The sequence below is a fragment of the Phodopus roborovskii genome, unplaced genomic scaffold (genome assembly GCF_943737965.1).
Source record: "Phodopus roborovskii unplaced genomic scaffold, PHOROB, whole genome shotgun sequence".
Classification (NCBI taxonomy): Eukaryota; Metazoa; Chordata; class Mammalia; order Rodentia; family Cricetidae; genus Phodopus; species Phodopus roborovskii.
Genome location: NW_026126517.1, coordinates 17,127,706 through 17,141,959, shown reverse-complemented (window position 1 = coordinate 17,141,959; position 14,254 = coordinate 17,127,706). Strand labels below are relative to the sequence as shown.

The 14,254-nt window shown below is 37.0% G+C and overlaps 1 protein-coding gene across 1 annotated transcript; it reads left to right on the top strand.

Annotated features, from left to right (window-relative positions):
• Positions 1 to 12,855: 12,855 nt before the first annotated feature.
• On the top strand, positions 12,856 to 13,858 carry LOC127231288 (olfactory receptor 149). Its single transcript, XM_051196805.1, has one exon. It carries the CDS (start codon positions 12,909 to 12,911, stop codon positions 13,842 to 13,844), a length of 936 nt encoding a protein of 311 aa, XP_051052762.1. The 5' UTR covers positions 12,856 to 12,908; the 3' UTR covers positions 13,845 to 13,858.
• Positions 13,859 to 14,254: the final 396 nt, after the last annotated feature.

Here is a 14,254-nt window from a genome sequence, read left to right as displayed (position 1 = left end):
TTCACTTTCTCTTCTGCTAAGATGGATTTTACCTTATAGCCTGTATCTCACTATAAAAGTGAAGGATGAGCACACTGCTTTGACCATCTGTTCTGTTCTAGCTAGTTTTGGTGTTTGTGCGTCCCCTCTGACTAGTGCTGGTAGTCATGGAAAGTATTTCGTATGGTAGAGTAGTAGAGAATATGTACATGTAGTGATGTTTCTCTCGGCTTTTGAAAACATATTGCACTCCGGTCTAAGGACTGTGGCATTACTGCTAGAGAATGCCTGGATTAAATAATTGTCCTCTCTGTCCTTTTTCTACCCTCCTTTCATTTTATATAGTTATCATTATACACATATACTCAAAGATGATTTGAACTTTTCCATTCTTGGAAGAATTTGGAGGTGAACTGAAAGCCAACTTCAAGATCACAGAGATTCAAGGTTTCCATTTTGCCCATTGTTACCATTGGGGATATTCTTGATGCCCCCTTTTTGTCACCCTATGCTCCATACCTTTCTTTTCCCTATCTAAGTGATTTGAGTCACATCGTATTTGTAAATAGTTGTTCTCCTATACCATTAATCATCCTGTAAGAGATTGGTGATGAAATCTTTAGGACTAGCTTTAACCTGCTAAACTCATATGTCTGGTTGTGGCCTAGTATACTGAGAATTAATGTAGGTTGTGTTAAGACCTGAATATGTTTTTTTCAACCCATGAAGAATGGTGTCCACTGGTCAATGAGATACTCACTTTTCACATATCCTATCCTAGTAAATGACCTTATTCTCCCAGATTCCTGTGTTACCAATATTAAAATGTCTATCTGTACTATATGACTTTGCTGTATTGGTCTTTTGTTTGACTCGGCAAACATGAATTAGTTTTATTATCCCATTTCAAGCAACAAAATTTTGAATGTGTCCACTTTTCACACAGAGTTTTGTTAATTTTGTACTGGGGGTAGGCACAGTTTTTACCTTAAGCCAGATTTGACCACCTGTCCACAATAAGTCTGTTTAAAAAGCTAAATTAATGGTAAAAAAAAAAAAAAGAATAAAGCATGTAATCAATGTGGTTATACAAAGAAGAGGGACAAAGAGACCAGAATCCTTCAAGCCCAACTAGCCCAAGATTTTCTTTGGTCCATTACCATGAGTGTCCTGAAGAGGGGATAAGATTGAAACACAGGTCCAAGGATATACATATCTAAGCAGTCCTTGTTAAGGTGTGGTGGTACTCATCACTGAACCATCATTGTTTGGGTTTCAGTCACATTTGCAAGGTGGTCTGACATGTTGTTAGAAATATGAGACCTATTTCCTAGAGGCAATCTTTCACTCTAACTGTGGCCTTTTCCTTCTTCAGCATAAAATTTCTAGGTCAATTCCCATTTTGGGGGATCCATTTTCATTAGTCTGACATTCAGATTAGGATCTATATGTGTTTCTTTAGAAATTCTCCATGTCTGTCAGGCCAGTTACACTGTCACTGGATAGACTATCTTTCTTTCTTAAAAAAGCTACCTATCTTTTTATGTGTATGAATATTTTCACCTGCATGCATGTATGTGCACCACATGTGTACCTAATAGCTACAGAGACCCAAAGTGGGTGTTGAATTTTCTGGAATTAGAGTTATAGATGCAGGTTTTCCTAAAAAAAAAAAAAAAAAAAAAAAAAAAAAAAAAAAAAAAACAAAACCCTGGTCTAGAGTAAGAGCAGCAAGTGATTTTGACCAGTGGACCACCTCTCTGATCTCTGATTTACTATCTCATATGAAGTAAGATTATAACATTTGCTAGAAGACCACTTCTAGAATTCTGGATGTACAGCTAAATGGTTATAAGATGATGTCTAAATTACTCTATAGGTGATTAATATAACACTTGTGAAATTGAGGCATCAAACCAGTCACTATAGTACCAGAAGTAATAGCTCTCAGACTCCTGGTCTTCATGAACATGGGTCTTCTGGAAGAACAATATATACTCTTTAACTACTCAGCCATCTCTCCAGGCCCTAGATTTCAAAAATGGAAGGATAGTCAGTTGTTGCAACATTTCCTCACATGGGATCACAAGTAGAAAACATTGCCTATGCCATAAAATCTAGTTTCTTAGAACTTTTTTTCTGATAAATATTCCTTGGATCAATGTGACTATGAAACAGGCTATTATTACCTATGGGTGTTTCGAATTGTTTTTGACATATACATTTCAGGCACCACCAAAATGACTATATTAAGATGGATATTTTAACACAAAGCTGTTGTAAGATAGTATTTTTAAGGTGTGTTACATTTGTTTATGCTGTGGAACATTGTTTTAATGATGCAAAGATGCATTGTATTCTTTTAAGCTGAATTTGTTTAATTCTGTGAAGCTTTGATTCTTTGCCTGTCTAAAACACCTGATGGTCTAATAAAGAGCTGAACAGCCAATAGCAAGGTAGGAGAAAGGATAGGCGGGACTGGTAAGTAGAGAGAATAAATAGAAATTTGACAGAAGAATACAAAGTAAAATAGATCAAGGAGAGAATGACATCAGGGGCCCAGTCACCCAGAAACCCAGCCACCTAGCCAGCTGCAGAGTGAGAGTGAAAGTAAGATGTACAGAAGTAAGAAAAGGAAAAATAACCACAGGCAAAATTTAGGTGGGATAATTTAAATTAAGAAAAGCTACCTAGAAATAAGCCAATCTAAGACTGGATATTTATAAGAAAAGTTGTCTGTGTGTATTTACTTGGGGACTGGGTGTCAGGTCCCCTAAAAGAGCCAAAAGAGTAAAGACTAAGAAAAAACTAGCAACAAAGATCACCAGTTAATCCATGTGCCTATTAAATTCTGAGAGGGGCTTAGTAATTTTATAATATTTTATGCATAATGTCTCCTATCTATGTAGCTTGCATATATTTAAAAATTGAAATAGATGGTTGCCTATGAAACATGACATTTATAGAAGGATATTCTTTAAAGAATTTACCTGGACATTTCTCACCTCTCAACTCCTAGGCTATGTAAGAGCTTGGGGAGTTAGTGTAGGGCTTCCTACTGCAAACGAACAAGCAATCTACTTTGGATTGGTGAAGTAGTCACCATTTTTAAGCAGTATGTTTGCTGTATTATATTTTTCTTCTGTGGTTTCCCTGTGAGAAAATGGTATGTAAATTGTACTTTCTTCAGATTTAGGGTCTGGAGTGATGGTTTAATCATTAAAAGTGTACACTTTTCTAGAAGACCCAGGTCAAGTTATTTAAGCTCCAGAGTATTTAAGGACTGTCTTTTGGTCTTAGTTGACAATTTCATATATTCCCACAGAGACATATAGGCATATACAAAATTAATGAAAAGTATTCAGGCCAGACATGATGGTGCACGCCTTTAATCGTAGCACTCAGGAGACTGCCTGGAAGATCTCTGTGTGTATGAGGCCAGTCTGTTTTACAGAGTGAGTTCCAGAACAGTTTGAGGCCCTGTCTCAAACAAATAACCAAACCAAACAAAACAAACTTCAGATGTGATCAAATGTCAGTTTTCAGAATTAAGTACTATTTGCTAGGACAGGAGAGATAGCCCAAGTGGTGTAGAGTACATTCTGCTCTTACAGAGGACCAGAGTTCAGTTTCCAGGATGCATATCATGTCTCACAATTGTCTGTAACACTAACTTCATAAGATCTAATGCTTTCTTCAGACTTCCATTGGCAACTGTACTCACATTTACATAACCTCACAGACATATACACATATGCATAATTAAATATACAAATAAATATTTAAGAAAAGTTTTTTTTGACTATTGGTTTAAATATTCTTTCATGAATGACATTTTTATGTCTCTTGAGCATTAAAGAGCCAGATTGCTTTAATAAGAGCCCTTCTCAATTCCTATGTGTTACCATTACCTTGGATTTGTTTTCTGTCTCCTGCAATGTTGACAACAATAAAAAGGCAAATCCACTATTGCCTCAAAATTCTAACACTAATACTGAGGGCAGGATTAAAACCCTTGTTCTATATAGAATGTTTTGTTGTTGCTGCTGTCTCTTCATAGACCGTTTGTTCAGAATTGAGTCTAACATTGTCTCTATTCCAGGTGCTTTCTTTTGTTTCAATCCTGGTCACTTCCTAGAACTCTTCAGTCATCCTCTTGTTTGTATTTATGCCACTACCACTTCTGATATTGCAACCCTTGTCACTGATATAATTCTGGCTGAAGACATGTTTGACTCATGGCCATTTGAGACATAATGAAAACTGAACTGGAAAGCCAAGATTTGATGAATGCTAGAAAACCTGTATTCATTTTCATTCAATCCTCAGAGGTCTTTTTTCTCCTATTGGCTCAAGAGAAGGCTTTGTTTGCATGAGGGACTGTGGTTGCTTAACTTTGCCAACTTTATTTATATATGTATTTATTTATTTATATTCTTCTTTTCTATAAGTAGGACAATGGTATCAGGCAGCCAGTGGTAGCAAGAGAACAACACTAATTAATGAACGAAGGCTAAAAGTTTCAAAAGCTACTGGAGACAGAAATAGTAAGGTTGGGGGCAGATGATGAATGATTGCAAGATATAGATAAGGATGCAACAAGGGACTCTAGGCTCTGATTGCTAGAAAAAGAACTGTGAAGCCCTGAGTGGTGAAATTCCCTAGTACTCTTTTAGTCCTTATGAAGAGAGATAGTCCTAGTAACTAAGCTGTTGGAGCTGGAACTGGCTGCGAGTACTGGCATTGCTCGTGTAGGAAAGTTCTGGGGGTTAAACTAGATGTCACCTTTTTAGGACCACGGGTGGTCCAATCCAGAAGTTTCGTATAGTGACCAAACTGTAAATCACAGATTCTGGGTCTCAAAACTGTAAGATTTTGTTCATACAGAATAGCTATAAGTATGTCCCTTTAGCAATCAAAGTTATAGAATACCAACAGAATGGATGTCCTGTTTGTCTTTTGGTGATTTCTGTTCATGCATAATCAAAACCACCCCATCTGGCTGGCTAAAATTTATAATACACATCTCATATGTCACCACACACACGCACAATAAGGAAGCATATTTTTATGTGACTATTGTATTTCCTTCTTTCTACTAAAAAGAAAAGTGATTTAAGACAAAAAAATATAGTTGGAGCTAGATAAGTGGCTCAACAAATAAAAGCAATGGATGCTCTTCTGGAGGACCTGTGTCCAATTCTCAGTACCCACATGGTAGTTCACAACTTTCTGTAACTCCAATTCTAGGATATCTGATGCCATCTTCTGGCTTCCACAGGTACCAAGAATGCTCATGGTATGCAGATATACATGGAGACAATACCAATACACCTACAATAATAAATAAAAATTTTAAAAATGTCATTAATATAGATTTTTAAAACTATTAGAGAAGTTGAACCTGGTGTCACATACTTGTGGTAGTTTAAATGCCAATGCCCCCATTGGTTTATACGCTTAAGTACTTGATCCCCAGTAGTACTGCTTGGGAAGCACTGAGATGTGTGACTGGGTTGAAGGAGGTATATCACTGAAGTTAGTCTTTGAGATTTCAAAAACATACATGCCATTCCCAGTGTGTTCTTTGCCTCCTGATTGCCATTCGAGATGTGAGCTCTCAGCTGTTCCTGCCACCATATCTTCCCTCAACCATTATGGACTCTAACACTATGGAATCATAAGCCAAATTAAACACTTATATTTATAAATTGCCTTGGTCTTAGTGTTTTATCACAGCAAAACAAAAGTAAGTAAAACACCTGTAATTCCAGCATTTCTGAACCTGAGTGAAGAAAATAGAAAATCCAAGATCAACTAGAGTATCCAGTAAGACCCTATCTAAAATATTTAATTAAAGAAAGCATTTAAATGTGAAGTATTTTAAATATTCTGTGTTTTTAGTAGACATGCCAAAATTACCTCCTAAATTAACATGTTAATCTAAATTAAAAATTAAGACTTCTCTGAATGCTCCTAGAAATCCCAAAAGAATACTTTCTCTACAGATGAACAAAGGTTGAATTAATTGGACATATTTGATATATTAAATTTATGGTAGGTATTATTTTTTCTATGTAAATGATGTTTATATGAAGATGTATTACAAAACATTGTTTGCATATTATCTGTGATTCTTAGAGCAAGGATATCTATAATTTTGTAACAATTTCTTATTCAACTGTGTATTGCAATTTTATGAAGCTTTCTTTTAAAGGTTCACTCAGGTCCTTTCAGAATTTAAATCTCTTTTACCATAGTTTTTGTTTTTGTTTTGTTTGTTTTTAAACAAAGCTTCTCTATATAGCCTTGCCTGACCTGAAACTTACTGTATACATACAAATACACAAGGCTGGCCTTGGAAGCATAGAAACATGCCTGCTTCAGCCTCCAGAATGCTAGATTTGGGTTTTTACCACCACACCCAGCCTTTATTTCACAGTATTGTCTTCATGGTAATATGCTTATTTGCTTACATTTAGCAAGAATATATTCTTGTCACAATATATAAGAAGGCATTACTTTAGCTTATTTTTCTACCCTAAGGAGGGTTCTTTCATTTTATTTTGAGATACCATATCACAAACTAACTTGAAAAATAAAGATTGTGTTCACAAAAGCCTTTCGGTAAAATGTCAATTTTTTTTTTTAAATGTGCATTTAGGTAATATTATTTCTTCATAGTTACACAAAGCATAGTGAAAATAGAGTTACTTTATAAATATCTTAATATTATTATGACTAATTTTGAGAAAAGGCAGATAACTTCAAATGATTAATGCATTGCAATAGAAATCTATAGTACATATGTTATCAAATTCTGGTATTTTCAGTAATTTGAGTTTGCAGGATCTCTACAAATGAACCTATTAGATCTATTAATAACTTCGCACTCTCACAGGGACAACTGCTTTCTGCTTGGAGTCATCTTAGGAATCAGTGATTATGTAATGGAAAGTGAGTTGAGCCTGCCAGTATCTGGGATCTTCCACAGTCTATCTTTAGGAACACTGTAACAGTTTCAAGTTCCAGTGCCCTTATTTATTAAATGAGGTTAACATGACCCACATTGCACAATTGTTGGAAAATTAATTCAAATAATGTGAAAGTGCATTAGGAAACTCCAACAACTGCATAAGACTGATAAAGTCACTTAGGAGTGAGGACTTGAAAATCAGAATTAGGAATAAACATATTGTTTCTCTTTATAGCTCAAAGGTAAGATAACTACAATTCCAGGTGTGGGACTAAGCTCAGTGATTAATGAAATTTTATCACTTTGGTTAATTTGCTTAAGGTTGTTGAGACTAAATTTCAATTATAAAAATAAATGAGATATAAGTCTGGAGAGATGACCATGCAGTTAGGACAAGAAATGGCTGCTCTTCTGGAGGAACTGTGTTCAGTTCCAAGCACCCACATGAAGAATACAGCCATTTGCAACACCAGCTGTATGGCACACATGTCTTCTTTTGGCCATTTCTAGTATTGCACGTGGGTAGTGCATAGGCACACATGTAGGCAAAACACCCACACACACAAAATAAAATGGAAAAAATGAGATAATACTTGAGTGATAACTTTATGGTAAAATTTGAATCACAATGTCTAGGGATCTCACATGCAGATCCAATACTTAGAAAAGCACTGGTAGTGCTGGCTGTAATACTAGTAGCCTAGTAGCCAAGGCTTTTCTGCTGTCTTCTGGAGTACACACCTGTAACTGCAATACTTAGGAGGAATAGGCAGATAGATCTCTGAGTTTGAGATCAGCCTGGTCCTCAGAGTGAGTTCCAGAACAGCCAGGGCTACACAGAGAAACCCTATCTTTAAAAAACCACCCTCATAGCCTGTCTGAGTCTCACAACCTCAGTGACAGAAGTCAATATTTTCTGTAGATAGTCTCATGTTTTTAGTTTTGTGTGTCCTGGAAGCTTAGTTGAATTATAATTATTAATTCAAAGCTCTTTTATTTATTGAGTTAGTCTGATGACCTTGAATAGCTTCATAGTATAAATAAAATCAAATTATTTCAAGGTGAGAAATAACTTGTAACTTGCCTTCATATAATTAATGTCCTTAGAAGCATCTATTAAAGATTGCCATTTTTTATTTAAATGCATACAGCTTGGTATTGACACAAATATTGACAGGTAGACCAATGGAATCAAATTGAAAACCCTGATATTAACTCACACACCTATGGACACCTAAATTTTAACAAAGAAGCTAAATTTATACAATGGGAAAAAGAAAGCATCTTCAACAAATGGTGCTGGCACAACTGGATGATGGTGTGTAGAAGACTGCAGATAGACCTATGTCTATCTCCATGCACAAAACTTGATCCAAATGGATCAAAGACCTCAACATAAACCCAGACACACTGAACCTCTTAGAAGAGAAATCAGGAGGTACCCTTGAACAAATTGGTTCCTGAACATAACGCCAGAAGCACAGACATTGAGATTGACAATTAATAAATGGGACCTCCTGAGACTGAGAAGCTTCTGTAAGGCAAAGGACAGCGTCAACAAGACAAAATGGCAGCCCAACCCCACATCTGACAGAGGCCTGATTTCCAAATTATACAAAGAAATCAAGAAGCTAGGTACAAAAACACAAAGCAACCTAGATGCCTCTAAACTGAAGAATGGATGGAGAAAATGTAGTACATTTACACAACGGAGTACTACTCAGCAGAAAACCACAATGGACTTCTGAAATTCGAAGGGAAATGGATGGAACTAGAAGACACCATCCTGAGTGAGGTAACCCAATCACAAATAGACAAACATGATATATACTCACTCATATATGGATTTTAGTCATAGAGCAAAGGATCAGTAGCCTATAATTCACACTGCCAGAAAAGCTAGGAAACCAGGATCCTAAGGGACACACATGGTTCCCTGGAGAAGAGGAAAGGGACAAGATATCCCAAACAAATTGGGAGCATAGAGAGAAAAGAGAGGGAATTAGGAGAAAGAAAAGGGAAGAAGAGGAGGACAGAGGTAGGCATGAGGGAATAGGAAGATTGAGACAGGGAAAGAATAGAGGAGAACAAGAAAAGAAATACTATACTAGCGGAATCCACTATAGATTTAAAAAGAAATCTGGCACTAAGGAAATGCTCAAAGATCTACAAGGATGAACCCAACTAACAATCTAAGCAATAATGGAGAGGCTACCTTTAATGCCCTTCCACAATAATGAGATTGAGTACTACCTTACATGCCATCATAGAACCTTCATCTAGTAGCTGATGGAAACAGAAGCAAACACCCATAGCTAAACACAAGTGAAAATCCTGGAATCCAGTTACAGAGAGGGAGCAGTGATAAGCAAAGGGGTCAAGAACAAGCTGGAGAAACCCAGAATCAGCTGACCTGAACAAGGGGAAGCTCATTAACCCCAGCCTAATAGCTGGGAAAACAGCATAGGACTGACCCAGACCCCTTGAATGTGGGTGTTAGTTACAAGGACTGGGCAGTCTATGGGGCCTGTCGTAATGGATTGGTATTTATCCTGTGTATACAAATAGACTTTGGGAGCTTATCCCATACAGAGGGATACTTTGTCAGTGTATACACATGTGGGAGGGTCTAGTTCCTGCCCCAAATGATGTAACAGACTTTGAAGACTCCATATGGAAGGCCTCACCCTCCCTGGGGAGCAGAAAGGGGATGGGCTGGGGTTTGGTGGGTGTTATAGGGGAGAATGGGAGGGTAAGGGGACTGAAATTGACATGTAAAACAACCTTGTTTCAAATTTAAATAAAAAAGGAAAAATAAAAAAATAAAAACAATGGGACAAACGATGTCACAAGCAAATGTTTTAAGGTATAAAAGGGCACCAAAATATAGATATATCACTGCAGATGACTGTTAGACCTGGAGCTTATTTGGCTACCCATGAACTTTTTTACTTTAGAGCATCTCTTTGCAATAACATCATCACTGTTATTTCATGTTTGAATGATGAATGAAGATGGCAAACTAATTGCCCCCTTAGAGCTATCACTAGCTACAAAGAGAGGCCTTAAGGGGCTCTGCCAGACACTTCCCAGAAAGCAGTTTATGGAGAATGTTTTGATGCTGGTTGTTCAAATCCCATGAGACTTTCTTCTTTATTAAAAGGGAAATGGGAAAACCTTTGAAGTACATTTGACTCTGAAACATAAATGTCAGGCCCTGCTATTTTAGAGAGCAAAACACAAACCATGTTTTCAGGAAGATGGTGTGAGTATTTGTGCTCTGTCAAGGTCTATCTACTCTTTGACTCCCCCATGCATGGGCTCTTCCTTGTCAGTACAACACCCATCTCTTCTAATGGACTTAAAAGAAAATGAAGCTATAGAATCAGAATGTCATGGTGTCTGAGCAAAAACAATAACTAGATACCTCTGAGGGCCTTTGCTAAACAAGGGGAGAAGAAAAATTCTCAGAAACTTGACTTGCTTACAAATATTACTCAGGTGTGGCTGGAATTGCTACCAAGGAGCAGACATTCACTCCCAGCCCTATAACACCACTGCTTATTTTATTGTCTTCATTGTGTCTAGTTGGAGTTTAAGGCTGGTGAACACAGAAGGGCTCAGATTATTTTTAGATAGGGAACTTAGGGGCATTTGCTAATGTGTTTGGTCTGAACTCCCATGATGAATGTCTTGACTTTGAAAAGATGCAAACTTACCTGTCCTAACACCAATGTCAGGTTATAAAACTTTGGCAATGAAATACTTTGAGTGTGCTTTTAACATGGGACAACTTTCTTTTTTATGATAGACAGCAGCCTGTCCTATGTACAGATAACAAATTCAACAATTGTTTACATCAGGGTAAGTCTACTTAGTTCTCAGAAGGATTACTTTCTGTGGGGAAACAATTATCTTCTTTGCTGAAGATGAAAGAGTTCCTATTTTAGAGTTAGAGGTAATACTAAATTTAGTCTTTAAAATTATATAATATATATATATATATATATATATATATGTATGTATGTATGTATGTATATATGCTATTGTGTGGTTTCTAAACCAGATGAGATTTTAATTAAGTGTAATTAACCTGGAAGAGGTAAGTTATGAAATCATTTCCTACATTCAAGCAGCTATGAGAACCCACCTTCAAGGGTGTTGTCCAGCACTGGATCTAGTTCTTTGAGAGAGGAGGACAAAGGAAATATTTCTGAAAACGTTAAGGGTCCAAAAGATGAAACACAACAGGTCTGCCATATACTAATGTAGCTGGACTTCCATTTCTAATCTGTAGGTCTGATTACTAATAATAGTAATCACTACTTTCATGGGTATATTTTTTGAAAATAATCATGTTTTTAAATGATGTCTATATCTTTGAAACAAAATAATTATTCATTAATTTTGTGTTAATAAGTAAAGGAAAGAAGGAAGGGAAGGAAGAGAAGGAATGAAGGAAAGAAGAAGGAAAGAAAGAAGAAAGAGAAACATCCTGTTGGTATTATTATTAATGTCATTAATACTAGGCAGATCAAGAAAATTATACTCCACTTAGAGAATAATTAACCCCAGTAATGGTGTTTCTTGCTCTTACTGTACTTGTATGTGGGTAACTTTAAATTTTTTTTACTTTATCATGGTAACCTGAATTTGATGTCTTTTTTTGTTTGTTTGTTTGTTTTGTTTTCTGCTGTTGCTCTTGGCTAATATTTCTGAGTTGTTTCTGTGTACTTAGGGTTAAAAGGCCAGAATAATCAGAGACATAACTGGCATTTGAACACTCTCAATTCTAAAGAGATTTAATTTGAAAAGATGAGGTATGAACTAGCTTAATAATGTTATTTAATACATTTATGGGTCTGAGCTAGGTCTTTTGCATATACATTATGGTTGAGTGGCTTGATGTTTTTGTGGGACCCCAACAATGGAAGCTGGGGTATCTTTGGCTCTGTTGGCTGTTGATTAGGACTCCCTTTCTCCTACTGGGCTTCCATGTCCAGCTGTGATATGAGGGCTTGTGCCCAGTCTTATAGTATCTTGTTAAGCCATGTTAGGTGGCTATCCTTGGGAGGCCTGCTCTGTTTGTTTGTTTGTTTAAAGAGAAACAGAGGAGGAGTTTATCTCAGGAAGAGCGATGGTTGTGGGGAGGGAGCAGTGAAAAGAGAGGAAACTGCAGTCGGGATATAATCTATGGGAGAAGAATAAAAGTTAAAAAAAAATTCCATTAACATATATATATGTATATATACATATATATGTGTGTATGTATGTGCGTGTGTGTATGTGTGTGTGTATCTGCTTAAGAATGTTATTTAACAAATATTTATTTGCAAACAATTACAAAATACTAATACTAAATTAAGACACTTGCTGAAGTAGGTTTTAGATATATAAAATGATGAAAGATTTTAATCAGAATTTACAGTTTTGCTAGATACATTCACAGGTGGTACACAAATCTATTTTAGTGTCAGAGTATGTTTGATAATATTGATTATGTTAAATAGTTGTGAATTTCATCTTACAGTTGCCCATGATGTATTATATAAATCATTTTAACTAATAAAACCAATAAGACCTGAAGTCAGGATTGACATTACTTGTCATGATTTATAATATACTCCTTTTCTCTTATTTTGCAGAATGAAATGTATAGTAAGAATATGTTGCTTAAAGATAACATCATGGTTCAAAATATAAATACGGTCAAAGAAAATGCCCTCAAAAATATTTCTGACCTGAAAATGATCTAATACATTTCTAAACTGCTGCTCTTGGCAAAGAAGATAACCATTTCCCTACAGAGAGTATTCCTCCTGAGAACTAAATAGACCAAATGAGGCAATTGTAGCATTTGATATGTGTACACAGATCATATTGTTGCCTATCATAAAAAGAAGACTGGCTCATAGTAAGCACACTCAAAGCTCTCAGCAAAAGTTTTAAAGCAATGAGTAATCGCTCTGCAGTGACTCAGTTTTTCCTGCTGGGCATCCCGGACACAGAGGGTCTGGAGACCATGCTCTTTGTCCTGTTTTTGTCTTTCTACATCTTCACCCTGATGGGAAACTTGTTAATCTTACTGGCCATTATCTCTTCCACTCGGCTTCACACCCCCATGTACTTCTTCCTATGTAAGCTGTCTATTTTTGACATATTCTTCCCTTCTGTGAGCTCTCCCAAAATGCTGTTCTACCTCTCAGGAAACAGCCGAGCCATCTCCTATGCAGGCTGTGTGTGCCAGCTCTTCTTCTACCATTTCCTGGGTTGCACAGAGTGTTTCCTGTACACAGTGATGGCCTATGACCGCTTTGTGGCCATATGCTACCCTCTACGTTACTCTATCATCATGAGCCACAGAGTATGTGCCATCCTGGCCACAGGGACATCATTTTTTGGCTGTATTCAGGCTACTTTTCTAACTACTCTCACCTTCCAGTTGTCCTACTGTGGTCCCAATGAAGTGGACTATTACTTCTGTGATATTCCTGTGATGCTGAAGCTGGCCTGTGCAGACACATCAGCCCTGGAGATGGTGGGGTTCATCAGTGTGGGCCTGATGCCCCTCAGCTGCTTCCTTCTCATCCTCACTTCCTACAGCTTCATTGTATGCGCTATTCTTAAGATCCGCTCTGCCGAGGGACGTCGTAGAGCCTTCTCTACTTGCAGTGCTCACCTCACTGCCATCTTGCTTTTCTATATGCCAGTTGTCCTTATATACTTAAGGCCAACCCCAAGTCCTTGGCTAGATGCAACTGTTCAGGTCTTAAATAATCTGGTCACCCCTATGCTAAACCCATTGATCTACAGCCTTAGGAATAAGGAGGTGAAATCTTCCCTGTGGAAGTTCCTACATAAAGCTGACTTTCTTCCTGAGCAGATGTAAAGAAAGACCAGTCATGGGTGGTATAAAGTTTTTATTTGGTTTCACAAATATTTTATTTATTTATTTATTTATTTATTTATTTATTTATTTATTCATTCTTATTTTATATATCGATCCCAGTTCCCTCTTCCTCCCTCCCATGTCCCCCGACCACCCTTCCATCCCATTATACTCCCCCCCCCCCCACTCCACAGGGAGGATGATGCCTTCCAGGTGGGATCAACAAAATATTTTTGAAATGATCCCACTTTTACTATGTGAAGGACTAAGAGGACTAAGAGAGCTGCAGTTTAAAAAGTAAAAGCAGACATGCAACTAACAGAAAGCCCAAGGATAATGTTGTGACATGGGTAGAAAATAAAACCAAAGGAATAGTTCTCTCCAGCTCCGCCCCCCCACCCCACGAGTAC

Bases quoted from the DNA above. Each gene is read 5' to 3' on its own strand.
- LOC127231288 (XM_051196805.1), top strand. From the start codon at position 12,909: ATGAGTAATCGCTCTGCAGTGACTCAGTTTTTCCTGCTGGGCATCCCG.